Here is a 20214-nt window from a genome sequence, read left to right on the forward strand (position 1 = left end):
TCAAAAAAAATTAAATGTATTACAGAGTAAATAAGTTTTGTTTTTTTAATGGCTTCTAGTGAAACCTTGTATTTATAGTGTTTAAGTTATAAAAAAATAAATATTTACATTTTCTACATTCAATTAAAACATTTTTTCTTCCATTTTTACGAAAAAAATAATATTAAAATAGAACATAAAAAATAACGAATAAAGCGAATATAATGAAGGAAACGAATAAAAGAAAAAAACATATTTTTTCTTATTTTTCTTTTTTACATTTATTTCATACTCCAATAAGTACAAGTATATATATACTTTTTCATAATGACATATGCATTATGTGTTACTTTGATAAATAACATTTATATATGCACACACAGAATGTGTACACATACATGTATATATATATAATGTACTACATCATCTATTTTTCTTGAAATCTGTTATAAGATAATTTAATAATCTTGGTTAGCTGTGGCACCTGATTTTAATTGGGATTTTTTTGGTAACAATACATTGTGGATGTTTGGTAAAACTCCTCCAGAGGCGAATGTAACACCTGCTAAGAATTTATTCAATTCTTCGTCATTTCTTACAGCTAATTGTATGTGCCTTGGTGTGATTCTTGATTTTTTATTATCTCTTGCTGCATTTCCAGCTAATTCTAAAATTTCAGCACATAAGTATTCCAAAACGGCTGCTAAATATACAGGTGCACCTGCTCCTACTCTTTTTGCGTATTTTCCTTTTTTAAGATATCTTCCAATTCTTCCGACTGGGAATTGAAGTCCTGCCTTTGCGGAATTTGAAGTTCCCTTAACAGCTTTTTTGCGACCGGTTTTTCCTTTTGCTGACATTTTTTCAAAATAATAATAAATAAAACTTTTTTATTAAAATTTAAAAAATCTGAAAAATAATTTTCACAAATAAAATATATTTGTTTCCCTTAAAAAAAAATATGTTTAAATGTATGAATTCTTTATTCGTTTTATTTATATGTATATATATATGTATACTTTTCAGTTCTCTTTTTTTTTTATATTTATTATTTTAAAAAAAAAATATATTATTTTAATATGTGTTAATGCATATGCATATAAATTCTTTTCAAATTAAAAAAAAAAAAAAAAAATGCAAAATGTGCTAAAAAAAATAATCGCGCTATTGATTAAAAAAAAAAAAAGGCAATAATCCGAAAAAAAAAACACTAAAAAAAAAAAAAAAGGCAATAAAAAATATTCAGAATATTAATTTGTCTTCAAAAAATACACGTATCGTTATATATGTGCAACAAAATCCAGTTTATATGAGCAAAAAAAAATATATATATATGTATTACGGGTTTGTATTTATTTCATTTTTTACCAAATAACGCAATTTTATCCCATATAAGCGATTATTATTTTTTTTTTTTTGTATTTTTTTTTTTTCGCTACATTATTTAATGACTCAAATTTGATGTAATGCAAAGCTGGATATTCTTTTTTGCATACTTACATGTACATAATAAATTGTGTATTAATTTGTCATGTAAATAAATGCGTGTAATATATACAAAATCATTAAAAACGTATGAACAATGCGTGCATAATTGTTTTTTTTTTTTATTTGCATTTTATTTTTTTTTTTTTAAACAATTTTACATGTACATGTTCTATAATTCATTTGTTTTAAATAGTTACCCATTATTCGTACTTTATTGTTTATGCATACTATATTTTATACAATGAATAATTCGTATTTTACACTTTTTTATACCAGCATTATGTAATAATCGCATTTGTATTGTACATTACATATGGCAACATTTCATTTCGCGTATTTATATACCCCCTTTAGTGCACACGATTTATATTACCGTTCATGTTATGCATAAACAGCATAATATCCAAACTTTAATAAAACATTGTTTCAATGCATTTTATGGTAAAAAGCTGTTATATCTCCAAAATAATTGCACACTTTGCATTATTACTTTTACGAGTTTTTGCATTTTACTATTTTTGCAGAAAATAATATGTGCAAGTCATATTTTTCTACAAATCCACACACAATTTATATGAACTGTGCATGCATTCATTTTTAAATTTATTATCCAGTTAGCGAATTATAAAACCATTTAGTAGTTTTATAATTCCATTATGTATTTCATTGAAAAATTTTTGTTTTTTCCTTTTATTCCCAACTATTTATCATTTATTATGATATACTATGTGTACCATTTTCCTTTTACATATTATTTGTATTTTACTATTTTTATGTGTATAATATTTATGTAATATATATAGTCTATATATTTTCTTTATATAATTAATTTTTTTTCTTCTATTTGGGTATTTTACGGGTAAAATTCGCACACACACACATTATATCGATTGGTCAATTCTCTATTCAGACAAATGTTCATTTATCATCACATCGAAATGATTACTACTACATAATTGTTTCCCACTAAAGGGTGTATCTCACACTCATTTTATAAAAACCACTACCTATTTATGTAGTACTATCTAATATAAAGTGTCCATTTCTCTTTTTATCTTTATGCTTTAATAATCAACATGCTTCAAATGTAATTCACTATCATAATGGCATTTAAAAATGACATGTATAGAATTAATATGCTAAGAAAATTGATAAGTTATTTTATTTTTTATTCATATATATTCCTACTGTTATAGGCCCATAAAATATTATGGTTTACTTACAGCACATTCAAAAGCAAATTTGTGTGTATGCCTATTTTAGTAATACCATTAAGCTACAATTTCTATTGAAGGTATAGATGATTAAAGCAGAATATAGCCCCAAAGTTGGTTATTAGGTTGTGTGCGTTTTTTAGTTATGTACTTTCCCTCCTTCAATTTTAACCACTAATAAAAAAAAACATTGTTATTTATCATGTTACACTTTGCATTTATGATAATGCATATTGTATTTAGTGTAATCATATGAAGCTTTAGAGAGAAATACCCATTTGTTTTTCGACCTGAGTGCTTTTACATTTCTTTATACAATTGTCTTTTGGTAACAATGCATAAATGCATTAATAAGGGCTTTAATTTATGCCCTTTTTTACAACTTTAAAACTGTAAAAAATGGCATATATTTATTATAAATATGGGCAGCACATAAATATATATAATTATAGCCATGCTTAATGTACATATAGGATACAATTTTTCTTTCTGTTCGTTATTGTTTTTATTTTAAGAATATGACAAACCCAAATGCCAAACAAATTTCATTTAAAAATATAAACCTTCACATGGCACATTTATAAGCATTTGCTACTACCAAACTTTTTATTTTGCAAAGTTAAAAGGGACAATATTCGATCGATGTAATCCACATTATTAAAACCGTTGATAAAAACAAATTGAAACGAAAATTTACACTTATGATTATTAAATACTTATATTGGTTGCCCATTTAAACTCTGTAATATAGCCCATTTTTATAAATAGCAAGAGGTTGGAATTTTCTATGATTTGTCAATGCATTTTATTAACGTTCATATAAGTATCATGCATATATACATGTACATTTATAAAGTAATACCCTTAGTAACCCAATATGACAATCATACATATTAGCATAATATGAATTTTTTGGAATTATTTTATATATACCATTTACATAAGGTTTATCAAAGATATAACTAATGTATATACAAATAAATATACATATTGTTGGTTATAATAATATATATAACTGATGTTTGAGGAATAGTGTTTATGTTAAATTGCGGCAATGCCTAATTAAGAAGAAATATATTATTTAAATAGTTTTTTGGGGGATGGTAAGGTTATAAAGAATTAAAAAATATGGTGGTTTGAATATTAATTGAAACTATTCATTTATAGCATTTAATGGACAAACAAGAATTTACTTGTATATATGTTATTTGTCAGTGATATACATTAATGTTGTGATATCCAATGGAGACAAATTTGTTTTGAAATAAAAGTCATAAAACGAAAAGTACAAAAAGTTATAAATAAATGTGCATTGGTATTTAGTTATTTTTTTTGTAAATAATTATTGTTTTTTTTGAGAAACATCATAACATAGTTTATAAATATTACTATCGATATTTGTAATTTAATAAAATACACTAATAAAAAATGGTAGGAAAAAAAAAACCTTGCACATTCAGTTTCTATAATATGGATATGCACATGAAAGGGGAAAAATAGGGACATTTTTTTGCTATTTAAAAAATATTATTAACAATGCATAAATTATATGATAATTACATATATAATAATAATATATAAAATATAATGTATATGTACAAATAATATGCAATATGAACAAGTCAGAATAAAAAAATATTTATTATTCCATGGTCATATTGTTTTTACAAGCGGAGTGGGGGAAAAATTAATTGCATATATTGTATAATACGAAAACACATTTACTAGTATAAACCTATATTTGTACGGTTTTATAAGTGAACGAAAAAAAAATCCAATATAATTACATGCACTTTAATAAATGATAAAAAAAAAATAATAAACGTCTTTTAAATTTACATATATATATATGTATATACTTTTATTTTTTTATTTATTTTTTTTATTACATATATATGTACATATATAAACGTTTTTTTTTTTGTTAAAAAAAAATTGTCACCTGTAATAATATTATTATAAATATATACACGAAAATAATATATGTATTGTTTTATTTATTTAATTATTTTTTTTTATTTATACCTTTAAAAAAATATTTTTTCGACAAATAAATAATATTTTTCCAAATTAAAAAAATTTTGAACCACGCAAAATCAAACATTTTATATTTTTATAATATAATATTTTTTTTACAATAATCATTTTTTTTTATATATTTATTTTTGAAATTTTATTAATAAAAAATGGCAAGGACTAAACAAACAGCAAGAAAATCCACAGGAGGAAAAGCCCCAAGAAAACAATTGGCATCCAAAGCAGCAAGAAAATCTGCCCCAGTATCCACTGGTATTAAAAAACCCCATAGATATCGACCAGGTACTGTTGCTTTAAGAGAAATTAGAAAATTCCAAAAATCTACTGACTTGTTAATAAGAAAATTACCATTCCAAAGATTAGTAAGAGAAATTGCCCAAGAGTACAAAACTGACTTAAGATTTCAATCTCAAGCCGTTTTAGCTTTACAAGAAGCCGCTGAAGCATACTTAGTAGGACTTTTCGAAGATACAAACTTATGCGCAATTCACGCAAAAAGAGTTACAATTATGCCAAAAGATATCCAATTAGCCAGACGTATCCGTGGAGAAAGATCATAAGCTTTCTAAAAAGTTTTTTAATTTATATACTGTTTGCATAACATATATTATTAATAACAAAAATAAATAAAAAAAAAAAAATGATATTACTTTAAAAACATGCGAAAAATGGACGTAAACTGTATATAACTTATTATTATACATGTACAATAAAAGTATAAGAAACATTTTCTATATGAGCAACCCATGACATATGGATGCATAATGTATTCATACTAATAGCCATAAAAAAGAAGTAGTATTAAATGCTGAAATAGCAAACCTGTTATGAATAGATGTAACATTGCAATGTATATATATTTATATATATACATACAAGGGTTTATATTACTAATTTTTTTTATGTTTTTTTTAAAATCGCATAAGTACAATCTTATTACGCAGTTGTAATTTTATATACTTTAGAGAACTTACAATATATTTATATATATCTTTATGTAATATATATGAACGGGTGTCTCCCAACCATACCAGAATCTCATTTTATAGGAACACTATTATAATAGAGGCGTTATATATTATGGGTATAAAAAGAAAGTAATAGTATATGTAGTGCATTATTATATATATTTAAAAAAATATAAAGTATCAATGTAATGTTTTATATATATGTATATATAAAATGTAGCGTGGATTAATTTTATTATAATAATGTTTATATCTCATTATATTATTATGCGTATTGTGCATAAAAAATTGCTTATTTTATTAATTTTTTTTTTTTTTTTTTCATACTTACATAAATATGCAAAAAATTTAAAAATACTTAATAAAATATAGCAGTATAAGCATTTTTTATGTTCTCTTTTTTTTTTCTTGAGTATTTTCATACTTAATTTAATATGCATATGTATGTAAAATATATGTATATATCTTTTTTTTAGGCTTCACTAGAAGCTATTACTTTTTGAAGTTTTTTTTTTTTTTAAGATAGTGTGTTTTATGTGATTGTTTTTATGTATGCATGCATTATAAAAAAAGATATTAAACTAAAGAAACCTACGACAGCGTTCTTATAAAATGTAATATACAAAATAACCATTGATTTTTTAAAACTAATTATGCTATTTCGATAATCTGAAAAGGGTATAATATTTTTCTTAACAATAATAATAATCGTATTTAGCTAGCCAAATGCTTTTATCATTTTTTTTTTTTTCATTAAGGTATTATGTAAATGTTCCCAGCAATTTGAACTTTACAAAATAGGTACAATAAATCCGTAGGATGTACTATTGTAGCTACTTAATTTGGTAGCATGAGTTAAGAAATTGTGATAAATGAAAAAAATATATACATATTTAATGTAAAAAGCATGCGTATTTTCTTCAATAAATATAAAGCAGTACAGTATGGTAACAATTTTTTTCGTTTTTTTTTTTATTTTTTATGTTGTATATGTATTAATGCAATATGGTGGGGAAAGAAAAGGAGGGTGTTCGACTTAAAAAATTCTATTGTCTTAAATTATTGGGTTATATACATAAAATGTTTAAAAAAATATTCGTTGTTAAGTAATAGTCAAAGGGAACTGGTCTAGCGTCTTGGGAGTAAATAAAGAGAAGTATGGACACATGCATATTGGCATTTCTATAGTTCAATTTGTATATGCACTAAAATATGGGCATTGAAAATTGTTAAAATTTGTAACTCATATAAAAAGTAAAAGTTTAGAAAAATGCTGTAAAAATATATAATATAAAATGTGTGCACCACATATATATTCACTTGTTTTGTATATGGTATTAATTTAAAATATAGGAAATTAACAATATTTATAAATTTTATAAAAAAATAGAATTAAAAAAAATAATATAAATAATATACATACATAGTATTGGACAAAATGTGTAAAATAGTACGTCTTCATAAATAGTATGTGCATAATTCTACAATAAAATTTTTTTTTTGTTTTTTTTATTTTTTTTTAGTAAATAGGTGGGTGTTAAATAATGCAAAATTTGCAATAAATAAAATTTTCCGTATAATTTGTCGACGTTTATTTTTTCTATATTTTGTCTATTGGGTATTTTTATTTTTTTTCTACATTTTGTCGTACTATTGTAGGTATTGTAATCACAGAATGTGATCAAATTTTTTTTTTTGAAATTACAACTGATTTGTTCTAAATAGGAAGAACCATATTTTTTGTCATAATTTTTTATCACGCCCATTTTTCTGCATTTTCTACATTTTCTGCATTTTCTACATTTTCTACATTTTCTGCGTGTTAAATTTTGGGTTGTCTAATTGGGTCGTAATACTATGGCGGGGCAAAGTGATGAGCATGGTGGGGATGGGAAAATAAATTTAGAAAAAGAAAATTATGAATATTTCAACAATAATCAGGGAAACGAAAATGAAGAATCAAGTATGGTTAGTGTAGAAAGTTCTGAAAATTTAGATAGTCAAACTGAAGAAATAAAAAAAATGGAAAAAATTGTAAATGAAATAGATGAATCTGAAAAGGATGATGAGTATTTAGAAAATATAGAAGAAGAAGGCGAATCTAACCAATCCCCTAACTCGAATAAATCTAGTGAACCTATCGAAAGTTCTGATAATGATAATGATAATGATAATGAAGAAAATACAATAACATCAAATAAATCGGGGCAAAGTGATAATATAATTGATCACGATGCTTCAGAAGAGAATGGTTCACAAAATGACGAAGAGAGTGATGATGAAGTTGAAGAACATTGGGTAGAACAGGAACCCTCTAATAAAGATATCAAACATAAAGATGTAAAAATAGAAACAGTGTTTGAAAATGTTGTAGATAATAATTATGTACCAGCAGAGGAAAGTACGGGTAGTAGTACAGAGTTAGAAAAATGTGATGTGCAAAAGGGTGACGATAACATTATTAACGTGATAAATAAAAAAATATCAAAACGTAAGAATAACTTTTTAAGCTTATTCAAAAAAAAACCCGCTTTAAACACACGGGGAAACAGTGAAGAAGATAAAAATTATAGTAATCAAATAGGGTATTATAAAGCAAGCAATTTATATACTAGCGAAAATAACAGAAGTAGCGAAAATAACTTAAATGAAAAAGAAGTAGGCAGTCCTAAAAAGGAAAAAAACGTATCAATAGATAGTAGCATTGGTTTAAAAAGTTTTGATTCTAAATATAATTTTACAACATTACAAAATAGCACAAATAATGAAAAGAATGAACATGGAGGTAATGTTCGATATTGTATTCAGACAAGTGATAATCTAATTTTAGATGTAAAGGAAGAAAGGATTGGGATAATAAATTTGAATAATAGGCAAGAAGATTTTATAAAAAATAACAAAAAAAATAATAATAATAACAGTGAAACTTATAATAATAATAATAGTATGGAAGATACTTTTACTAATGAAGGAGAAGAAAATAAATTTCGAGTTTTAACAACAATATCAAGTGCTTCAGCATCTATAAAAAAATTATACAGCTTTGATAAAATAAAATCATTTGTTTCTAATAATACATATTTAAGAAAAAAAACAAGTATACTATTAAAAAAGAAATCACAAATATCAAAAGAACTTCATTTCTTCTGTTATAATTATAATAATTTATTATGTTTCCTATTTTATATATTATGTTTTGGTTTTATAATATCCTCTTTATATTATGATTCGTGGAAAAGACATGAAATTAAATTAAAATCAGATAACATGAAAAAAATTGTAAATATAAATATTGGAAGTACGACTATTAAAAGAATACAAAAAATTATTAACAGTAATGGAGATGTAATATATTCAATTGATAAAGATCAAAAAATGGATTCATTGTTAGAACACCCATATTGTAAAAATATTGAAAAACCCGAATTAGAAAACTTTTTAATAGAATTAGCATCTAAAAACCAATTAAAAAATAATGAAGAAGAGATATTTAATTCTCAAAAAAAACTAGATGATTCTTTTTTATTACAAGCTTTATTAAATATTGGAGATGTTGGCTTGTTAAAAGATGAAAAAATTATTTTATCACGTAAATATATATTTGGATCTACTATATATAATTTAGAATGTAAATTTTTAGGACGATTAAAAAAAGCGGGAATATTTCATAAAATATTATTATATGTTATATTAGTATTCTTATTTATATCTATATCATTATTATTATTTATTATTATCCAATATAAATCTATAAAGAATATACAAATACTTAAATATATTTCATTCGTTCTAGTTAATTTTGCTCTTATTACATTAATATCAACAATGTTTTCTATAACCAGAGAATATAATATACCACTATGTGTGCAAGTTGATGGAAGTTCAGACATTTGTATTGATGGTCGATCAATCTATTTGATTCGTGCTTCAATTATTTTAATAATTTTCTCAAATCTATTTTTTTGCAAATTTATAAACATTATAAATAACAATACAATGGATGATGTAGTCGTCTAAAAATCTTTGATATATAAATCCAATCCTTTGAGGAAAAATTATAAATATGCTATAATATATACAAATGTACATATTCCCTTACATTTGTATATTTGTACTTGCTTGTTTTTTTTTTACCTTTTTAAGTTTGCTCGTTTATTATAGTTTTTTAGTAATGTGTTTTTGTTGACATATTTAATAGTTTTATTTATTTACCTAATTTTATTATTTAATTGTTTAATTTTTACTAGCCATTATTTTACTAATTTTTTTTTTATATTATAACAATTTATACGTCTTTGTTCCGTATATGCATATTAAATTCGTATTTTTATCCAACTTTTTTAAAATATAATTTCGATAATTATAAAAAAAATAAATGTAGATATAGTATATAAATTATGGCGTTGTGAAAAACTGACATATAAAATATTATAGTGCCCAAAAAAAACTAATAGAAAGTGTAATTTTATTCTTTTGTGCTTTCTTACAATTTTTGTATTTCCTCTTTTCAATATATTCTCGTTATTTTATTTTTTTACTAAAAAAGTTTAAGACGTTAAATTATGCATTTTTCAATCAACAACGGATGCGCACATACATCCACGAAATCGTATATTCTCTTTTTATCCTGATAAATATCTCCAACATGTCACTAACTAAATAATCCTTAAATGTTTTTTTTTTAGCTAGCCATTTTTTCAGTGTTACAACTCATTTTTTTTTCTGACAAAGTCATGTAAAAATGAGCTCCTGGCAATCAAGTAGCTTTCCAAAAAAGATGAGAATAACACAATGTGGAAAATAAGATACCTAAATAGTTTGACAAAGGGATATTTTAATAATAAGGAGAGAATAAAACTGTGTAAGTATTGTGAAAGAACTATAATCCATACCCCTAGTTACAATAAAAATGGAAATACAAGGAATAGCTATTATTCCATATTGGGGTATAAAAAAAATTATTATCATGGAATAAATACAGAAAAAAACCTGAATAATATTTTAAGTGAGGTTGATAAAATTCTGAACAGCAATAATTTTAATGTGTATATAAAAAATAAAGAAGAAAATAATGAAAATAAATTATCTTTAAAAAAAGAGCATGAAATAGACGTGTTTAAAATATTAAACATATTAAATAAAATATTAATCTTAATAAAAGAGGAAAATGATGAATTTCGAATAAATATATGGAATAATTCAACATTTAAAAATCTTTTGTCTTATATTAAATTAAAAATTCCGATTTTTAATTACAATGAAATGTTTTTATTTATATTATGTTTTTCAAAAATACAATTTATTCCCCAAGTCTTGCTCGAAGAAGTGTTAGTAAAGCTAAATGAAGACTCGTATTTAAGTAATTTTTTTAAAGACGATGTTAATAAGTTTTTTCAGTTTATTTTTATTTTTTCAAGTTTTAAAAATTTAAAAAATGTGGCATCACGTCAGGATTTTCTACAGTTTGTAAACGAATATATTAATGTGATATTGACACAAGGATTGAGTAATAATAATAATAATGAACAAAACAATGTTCATAAAATAAGTTTAGATTGTTGCATGTTGTTATGCTCAGCAATGTATAATATGAATATAAGGAATGAAATATTATTACATGAAGTGTGTAATGAAATAATTTCTCTTTTAAATGATCGTAAAATAGACGAAACTTTTGATGATGGAATTAATGTAGCAAAAAAAATAATTAATATTTATTTTTCATATTCATCCCTAGGATTTAACAATTATTATTTTTATGAAAAATTAAATTCATTTTTATATAATGTAGTAGAAGGTGTACCATTGTCAAGCTCTTTAACTTTATTACTTACTATATCGACATTGAAAGAAAGAAAAGATTATAATTTTCCTTTATGTTTATTATCAATAATAGAGAATAAATTTATAAACAATTTTTATGCATTAGATCAAAAAGATTTGTTATTGTTAATATATTTATTTACCTACCTAAAATTGTACATGTCAAATTATGAACAATATGTGTGCATGTTGGATTATTTATTTAATGTTCATAATTTTGACTTGTTAAAAGATGGTGATGCTAATGATAAAGCAAAGCTAGTTCAAATATATTTTTCTTTAAAAGGGGGGAACATTGACTATATAAAAGCAGAAAATAAAATATCATATAATAATATCTTCGAATTACAAGAACAAGCCAAAGATTTAAATGAAAACAATTTAAATGGCAATATAAATGAAAAAAACATTTCTTATGCACAAAATGATGAAGAAAAGGGAAGTAGACATGAAAATAACAAACGAGCTTACAATGATAATAAAAGTGAAATAAAAAATATAATTTTAAAAGAATTACAGAATAAAGGTGTTCTTCAAAAAATTGAACAAAATGTAAATGGAAATATGGAAATAAAAGAAATAGCGATTGATGATGATGATTTTAATGAAAAAAAATATGAACATGTACAGGAAGAAATTGAAATAATAAATAAAATAATAAATGATAAAATGAATGATAAAATATTTAAAATTAATACTATAAAAAAGAACATATATATAAATAATTATTATTTTAGTCATTTATATTTACATGTAGAGAAAGATCAAAAATGTAACAACAAGCTATATGAGAAATATGTTATTAATTTATGTACAAATGAAAATACCGAGTATTTTGATCAAATGGATATATATACAAATATGAAAAGAGAACACTTGTTAGATTTGCATATAAAATATATTCCAATTGATTTATTAAAATGGAAAAATTTATCTTACCCCGAAAAAGAAAAGTTACTCATCCAAAAGTTGATGGGCAAAGATGAGGGTGTACAACATATGACATGACCATGTTCATAACTTTTGTGTGTGTAGCTGTACAAATTTGTATTGTTTCATATGTACATTTATTTTTTTTTATTCGTTATTTTTTATTTGCTCTAATTCTCATGTAAGAGAAAGTAGAGATATAACTCTATTTTTTTTTTCATAAAGACGTTACAATATATCCAAATGATAAATCATTAATTAATGTTTTTATTAAATAACGTTTAAAAATGGTAAAAAAAATTAAAATTAGAAAAAAATAAAATAAAAGGAATTAACCAGTGTATAGGATCGGTGTGCATAGAAAATGATAAAATCCTATTTTTTAAGAATAAACAAAACGAAAGAAAGATGAAAAAAAAAAATCAAACGTGCTTATCATCTTTTTTATGTCAACAATTGAATGTGCAAATAATAGAAGAGTTGAAAATGATGGAATAAAAAAAAATATGTACCATCTTAAGCAGATAAAGATTTTATTTAAAAGTCGTCAAGGTATTCATCATCATAGTCGTCGTCATCATAAGAAAGATCTCCATATATCATATCAACTTCATCTTTATAATTTTTAATTGCATTTTTAACTTCATTTGGTTTTTTTTTATTTATAAGTGCTTCTCTTTGTTTTTTTTCTCTTTTATCAATAATTTCTTGAATTTTTCTATTTAGACTTATCAGTTCTTTATTTCCCAATCTTGGTTCACTAGCTTGTAAAATGATTGATATAAACCTTTCAATAGCAACACTTTTTGCGGTACTTTTTTTAATTCGGAATGCTAATATTTCTCCTAAATGTTCACAATCTTTTATAGAATTTAATGGTGTACTTTCAAGTGTTACAATTTTTTCTTGTGCTTTATTTTTATTCAAATTTTTATTTTCAGTGCCTTTAGCTGTTTTTTTATTTTTATTTGGATTATCACTAATATCTAAAAAATCGGCTATATCATCCATATTACTTTCTAATATTTTTTTTTGTATTTCATCATTTGCATTCCTAGTTGAAGAATGCAAGTCTTCTCGCTTTTCGTCCTCATCGTCATTTAGCCATTCAGACCAATCGTCAACTACATCATTTGTTACAGCTGTTCAAAAAAAAAAAAATATGCACATGTTCATGTTGTTAATATTTTTTAGCTCGAAATATCTAGCTATAATTTAGTATGGAGACTAAAATGGCTGGAATGGAAAATATGTAAACATAAAATTATGTACATTTTTTTTTTTTTTTTTTTTTTTTATAAATGTGTAACTAAAGCTAGCCAAAAATGTTGCTACAAGTTTGTAAACTTACCCATTTTATTTTATAATAAGAAAAATATAATCAAACAAAATAATTATTTTATCACTATAACGGTGATTGCTATTCCCTAAGTAAAAATGATAACTAGGGAAGAATAGTAAAATACAAATTTACCAAATTATAATTTATGCAAATATTAATGCATAAGTTATACTTTAAAAAAAGGTGTTATATAAAGTTTTTGTTATATATCTATATTTTTAATTATATATATATATATATATATATATGTGGCATGCTTATGCTTGATAGTTTTTTCCCCCTACAATATAATAATAATATGCGGAAACAAAAATGTAACTTATAACTTATAATTAAGTATATCAATTTTTTACTATCATATAGTATAAATAATATTTTTTATTTTATCATTTAATTTTCTACAAAAATGTTATTTTGTTCTTTGGTATATTTACTCTCTATACCTCTCTCTATATTTTTTTTTTTATATTTTCCATATATATAAATTTTATATTTATAACTGTACATATAAGCATGCATAACTACTTTTTTATGTGCCCCCTTGAAAACTATTTGCAATAGAGTAAGACTATTAATTTCTAAACTTTATATAAATTGATAATTAAAAAAATAAATATAACTAATTTTTTTTTCATTTTTTTGGGAACTTATATAATTTGTAGCATATTATATTTTCAAAAAAAATACGGGTTATAATTAAATTATGTTTTAGGAAAATAAATAAATAACGTATATATGCACATTTTTCGAATTCTCTATATTTTATTTTTTTTTAAATACATTAAATTAGTGAGGATTGTATAAATAGGGAGTATACAAAATAATATTGTTAAATTAAAAAATAAAATAGAAAACCCCAAATAAAACAATTATTTTAATTATAGCCATACAGGAACTTGATCGTTTTATACATGTGTGGGTAGCAATTTTAGTTGATACTTTATATATTTCATAAAACCTATCCTATAATTTTTTAAAATATACATTATGTTATACTATACCCACTCTTGGTGAAAGTAAATAAATATTACTATACAATATGACGTAGAAAAATTTAGTATCACACCGTTTTACATTTTCGAAGGAACAGTTTAAGGAGCACACTGTTTTACATTGTGTGATCTTTCCCATGCTATTTAAATAAAAATTAAAAGGAATAAAAAATATAATGTTGTTTTGACTTTTTATGTGTATATAAAAAACCCGTCTTTATATAGAAAAGGTACACTTAATTTTTTCCGTTTGTCATTTTTCAGCTATTTAAATAATAGGCTTATAAGTATATTTGTAAATTATTAGTTAAAAAGGGAGGGGAAAAATATGTATATATATTTTGTGCCTTTGTATGTAGAACAAACTATTTATATAGCTATAAAAATTTTCAGGAAAATTTTTTCCTTTTTACAGTTTTACTACATTAAAATAATCTTAATATTTAAATTGTATAAATTTTTTATAAATTAAAAAAAAATAATATAATAATAGAGGTTTGAAAAATTGTACAAAATATGTTTTTTTACTTTTATATTTTTTTTGGAAAAATACAATACATTTATTAGTGACCATAATTTTGTATAGGAAATGTAAGAGAATTTTTTTCACTACTTATTATTAACTATTAACTAAATAAAAATATGCTTGTTTTTTTTACGAGCCTGGTTAATTATAATTTGTAATAAATGGGGCAAGGGCTGACATACTATAATGCCCCTACCCCCTATAGCACCCACTTTATATTAAGCACAAGCATGAACAGTATGTAATAATTATGCATATAATAATATATGTATAGTACGGTATTTATATTTATAAGAGCACTATAATATAAATATACAAGTAGTAAGTAGGCATATTGCTTATGCTGATATAAACATTTTATATATAAGTAGTTATTGCTAAGCTTGTGGGGTATAGGCAATAAAATGTATTATTATATATTGCCAATACATAATATATAATAAAGTAGTATGGGGAAATATAAAACCCTTGTGCATATTATTTATAAGGGAAAAAATTATAAAAAAATAAAATAAAAAAATAACAAAAAAATATATAGTTATTTACAAAAATATAATTACATAAAATTTGTATTATATTCCTAAAAAAAATTAACAATTCCATAAAAAGGTAAAAATACATTTTTTTAAATTAAAAAATATAGAAAATAAATGGTTTATATATATATTAAAAATAAGAAAAAAACAAACCTAATAATAAATGTATGAATTAATGAAGGGGAAATCAAAATAAAACATGAAATAATATTTCCCTAACATTTCAAAAGTCATTTATATACATACTATTTATGCATAAATTTTTGTTAAAACTTTGATTTATATTTATTTTATGTTTTTATACGATTTTTAGAAATTATATAAAAAATAAATAAGCAAAATGGCAACAAGATTTAAGAAAAACAGGAAAAAGAGAGGTCATGTATCAGCTGGTCATGGTCGTATAGGAAAGCACAGAAAACATCCTGGTGGAAGAGGAAAAGCTGGTGGTTTACATCACATGAGAATTAACTTTGATAAATACCATCCAGGTTATTTTGGAAAGGTAATTAAAAAAATATTTATAAATTGAAAAGGCTTGTCATGCAAGGAGTTGTACATGTATGTATATGACGTGCCACATGCTGTTTCATTTCTTAACTTTTTAGGTCGGTATGAGACATTTGAATTTGTTAAAAAACCGAAAATTTTGCCGTACCATAAATGTTGACCAATTATGGGGTTTATTACCTGAAGAGAAAAAAAAAGAATTTGCTGCAAACCCCAATATAGCACCAGTTATTGATGTAACAAGAATTGGATATTTCAAAGTTTTAGGAAATGGAATTTTAAAATCAGATCAACCAATTGTTGTAAAAGCTAGATATTTTTCTTCCATAGCTGAAAAAAAAATAAAAGCTGTAGGAGGTCAATGTATATTAGTAGCATAAAAACTTTTTTACATATACATAGAAAGCATTATAAAACTTTATGAAATAATTGAATTTAAATGGAACTCGTTTTTTATGAAAAGAATAACAATGCTGATTTAATTTGTTTTATTCAGTTTTATATTTAAAAAAAAATATACAAGTGTGCATTTATATTTATATATGCTATTTTTACCTGTACAAAAACTTTATAATCTAACTCTGTTCTGCTTTTAATATATATATACAAACATGTGCATATATATTGAAGAGAACGAGTTTTAATATTTTAAAAAAGAAAAATCAAATCACATTATATACACATATATCTACGTACTATTGTACATAGCTAGCTATTCCTAACTAAGCTATCATTTTATGATTGCCGGACATGGTTATTTTCTAAATCTTCTTCTTCGTATTCTATTTGACTCAAATCCCAAGGTTTAAAAAAAATTGTATTTGTCAATAAGTTCCATCTTTTGGGTATAAAATAGAAAGCAACGGTTAATAAGTTCATTGTTAAGGTCAGATATGTTAGGGCTTCCCTCTTGTATAATTCGCTGTAAAAAAATTATTATTTTATTTTTTTAGTACAACATCAAAGGTACGCTATTTCATATGCATATACATATGCATACAGTATGAATATGCTTTTTCCTACCCGATAAATCCGAGATTTTTTAAATACAAGTCAAACAATGTTAGGGCGTAGGTGTGGGTAAAATACGTACGAAACAGCTTCTGAAATGGGAAGGGGTATAGATGCAACATAAATAATATGCAGTTTCATATGCGCAGGTAATAACTATAATGCAAATGCGATAATTTTTTATCTCTTTTTTTATTTATTTTTCTTACTGCCGAAAATACGAGTGCCCCACTTGAAAGCACCATAAAAAGACATACGTGGAAAAGTAGGGAGCTTATGTATGTATTTTCTTTTTCAAGCGTGAAAACGAAGCCAAGCTTAAGCTGCAAAAAGTGGAAAGAAGTGGAAAAATGTAATGAAGTCGAAAAATGTAATGAAGTGGAAAATGCAATGAAGTGACAAACGAGCAAGCATGCATTTCAGTTTATTTCGCAAACCTTTGTACTAAAATATATATATCCGGAAAGGGCACATACAAGTAAGTATGACACAAGTAATGTGTATAAAATTGCCGAGCAAGCAATATAATCATTGATAACTAGGTACTGCAACAAGGAATAAAAGCATATACATACATATATATAACATACAATATGAAATTGCACTGGTGTAATCTTATTTTTCCTATGCAAGGATAAAATATATAGAGCTAAGACAAAATATATATGAAAAATGGTTACGAAATAAACAGTTTGAATTACCTGAAGCAAGGAGTTCCAAAAAGTATATATAGACAAAAGAGAGTCATATTTAATTATATGATTTAAAATATCGTAAAAAATTAAATGTATAATTATAGATATGGTTAATAATAAAAAAGTAAGACCAAAAAAAAGATATGCAAAAGCATATATTTTATTAATAGGATTATTATACGAGTTTAATAAATTTTGATAATCCTTTTCAAGTCTGTGTACTATATAATTAAGTATTTTTTTCTGTCTTATATATTTTATATTATAGTAAAAAGATTTATAAATATTCATTTGTTTTATTTGTGTTTTATTTTTTTCAAGCATTTCTGTAATTTGTATTAATTTTTTGGCTTTTATATTTATTATTGTTAATTCATTTCTTAATTGGTTGTCTTTTATTTTTTTTTTTTTATTTATATATGAATATATTAAATTAAAAGGGAATGTAAGCATTCCAATTCCCACATAAAAAGAAAAAAGAATAAAGCCCCACCAAAATGTAGATATGATTATATGATCAATAAAATTTAAATTTACATCCATTTTAATATTAAAATTTGGTGGTATGTTTTGACACTCTTCTATTTTTTTTATGTTATATTTTAGGAAGTCCTTTTTGTTTGTGCCTAATATATATTGATACCACATTTTACAATCAGTTGCATTTAATTTTATTCCAATCTTTTTAAATGGTAAATATGTTAAGAAAAATAAAAAAATAGCTAGACAAATAAAAAAAAAAGTTATTGGTACAATTTTTTTAAAAAATATTTTACACCATTTTTTTATTATAGGTTTTAAATTCGTCGTCATTTGTTTTTTAAATATTTCTTCATTTTCAATATTAATTATATCATTCTGTTCATATATTTTAAATTTGTCAACCTGTAAATATATTATAGTTAATATAGGAGCTAATATAAAAATATAGGATAAGCATACCACATATAATATTCTGTATAAGGTAAATATATTTAAATATTTCTTAACCCTAGGAGATAAATTAAAATAAATATCAATTGGAAATAACAATACTAATATCCAACATATCATATATCCAATAATAATAATAAAGTTTATAATTTTATATACAAAAATTTTACTATCATTTTTATGTCCACACACTATTAATAATTTTAACCCTGTCACAGCTGATATTGTTAAACATCCTATGAAAAATATTAATAATATATATTCATCCATCTTTGATCTATAAAAGGTGTTAAAAAAATTGTGTAAACATGGGTATATATATTAAAAATTGTATGCAGTAGCATATTTATGTCCGTTGTAGTTGTTGCAAAAATGCAACAAATATATGTGTTGTCTTACTTTTTTTACACTTATTATATTTCCTATTTTTCGACATAAAGATAAAAAATTATTTAAAAAAAAATAAATCATAAAATATATCACATGGCTTGTTCATATATAAATGGATGGTACAGCTTTATAAATACGACAAATACAAAGAGAAAAATATATATTATATGTATATATATATTTATTTATACATATAAATTGCAAATTTGGCAATATCTTGTTTCATTTATTTAGTAAAATGAAAAATATACAAATTAAAAAAAGAGAGATTATACCTTTTTTATTTTGTATTCAAAAAGTTGGGTATATTATATACCACTGCAATCATAGAACAATTCAGCTACATTTTTTTTTTTTTTCAAATAGCTGTACATAAAAAAAAAAAAAAAATAATAATAAAAGACCAAATGGTTAAACAAAAATAAAATTAAGAATATTTTATGAGATAAGAGAAAATAGGAAATAAAGAAAATATATTTCTTTTAATTTGTATTTATAATTTTTATAGGAATTACAATTCTTAAGCCCATCATTTTAATCTCTCATTTTGCAAATGAAAAATAATTAAAAACAAAAAAAGTACTATTTGGAGAAAAGGAACATATACAATGCCCAGTATTGTATAATTACAACCATTTTATATATATGTCTATTAAAATGACCGAACAAATGTAGCGAATATTTTATATCATTACCCATTTAAATATACTTTTATTTTCCCAAAGTTAGCTACTTTAAAAATGGGATATGCTATTACAAAATGGGGAAACAGATAGGAAAAAACATTTTATACATTCTCAACTTGTTTAAAAATGTTATTAAAAAATATCTTATAAAATA

General features: G+C 23.2%; 7 protein-coding genes across 7 annotated transcripts; 4 read left to right on the forward strand and 3 right to left on the reverse strand.

The window, feature by feature from the left end:
* Positions 1-437: 437 nt before the first annotated feature.
* PCHAS_1116500 (histone H2A, putative) lies at positions 438-839 on the reverse strand (the record flags this gene model as incomplete). The annotated part of the gene is made up of 1 exon (XM_737037.2): positions 438-839. The coding sequence occupies one exon, from the start codon at positions 837-839 to the stop codon at positions 438-440; it is 402 nt and encodes a 133-aa protein (XP_742130.2).
* A 4028-nt stretch (positions 840-4867) lies between these two features.
* On the forward strand, positions 4868-5278 carry PCHAS_1116600 (histone H3 variant, putative; the record flags this gene model as incomplete). Its single annotated transcript, XM_731802.2, has 1 exon — positions 4868-5278. One exon carries the CDS (start codon positions 4868-4870, stop codon positions 5276-5278), a length of 411 nt encoding a protein of 136 aa, XP_736895.2.
* A 2265-nt stretch (positions 5279-7543) lies between these two features.
* PCHAS_1116700 (conserved Plasmodium protein, unknown function) lies at positions 7544-9703 on the forward strand (the record flags this gene model as incomplete). The annotated part of the gene is made up of 1 exon (XM_736528.2): positions 7544-9703. One exon carries the CDS (start codon positions 7544-7546, stop codon positions 9701-9703), a length of 2160 nt encoding a protein of 719 aa, XP_741621.2.
* A 774-nt stretch (positions 9704-10477) lies between these two features.
* On the forward strand, positions 10478-12517 carry PCHAS_1116800 (conserved Plasmodium protein, unknown function; the record flags this gene model as incomplete). The annotated part of the gene is made up of 1 exon (XM_735920.2): positions 10478-12517. The coding sequence occupies one exon, from the start codon at positions 10478-10480 to the stop codon at positions 12515-12517; it is 2040 nt and encodes a 679-aa protein (XP_741013.2).
* A 459-nt stretch (positions 12518-12976) lies between these two features.
* Positions 12977-13794, reverse strand: PCHAS_1116900 (conserved protein, unknown function; the record flags this gene model as incomplete). Its single annotated transcript, XM_016798580.1, has 2 exons — positions 12977-13581; positions 13791-13794. 2 exons carry the CDS (start codon positions 13792-13794, stop codon positions 12977-12979), a joined length of 609 nt encoding a protein of 202 aa, XP_016653969.1.
* Positions 13795-16175: 2381 nt separating this feature from the next.
* Positions 16176-16725, forward strand: PCHAS_1117000 (ribosomal protein L27a, putative; the record flags this gene model as incomplete). The annotated part of the gene is made up of 2 exons (XM_016798581.1): positions 16176-16340; positions 16444-16725. The coding sequence occupies 2 exons, from the start codon at positions 16176-16178 to the stop codon at positions 16723-16725; spliced, it is 447 nt and encodes a 148-aa protein (XP_016653970.1).
* Positions 16726-17080: 355 nt separating this feature from the next.
* Positions 17081-19254, reverse strand: PCHAS_1117100 (LMBR1 domain-containing protein, putative; the record flags this gene model as incomplete). The annotated part of the gene is made up of 5 exons (XM_016798582.1): positions 17081-17267; positions 17369-17448; positions 17566-17679; positions 17794-17901; positions 18058-19254. The coding sequence occupies 5 exons, from the start codon at positions 19252-19254 to the stop codon at positions 17081-17083; spliced, it is 1686 nt and encodes a 561-aa protein (XP_016653971.1).
* Positions 19255-20214: the final 960 nt, after the last annotated feature.

This window comes from Plasmodium chabaudi (genome assembly GCF_900002335.3).
Source record: "Plasmodium chabaudi chabaudi strain AS genome assembly, chromosome: 11".
NCBI lineage: Eukaryota > Apicomplexa > Aconoidasida > Haemosporida > Plasmodiidae > Plasmodium > Plasmodium chabaudi.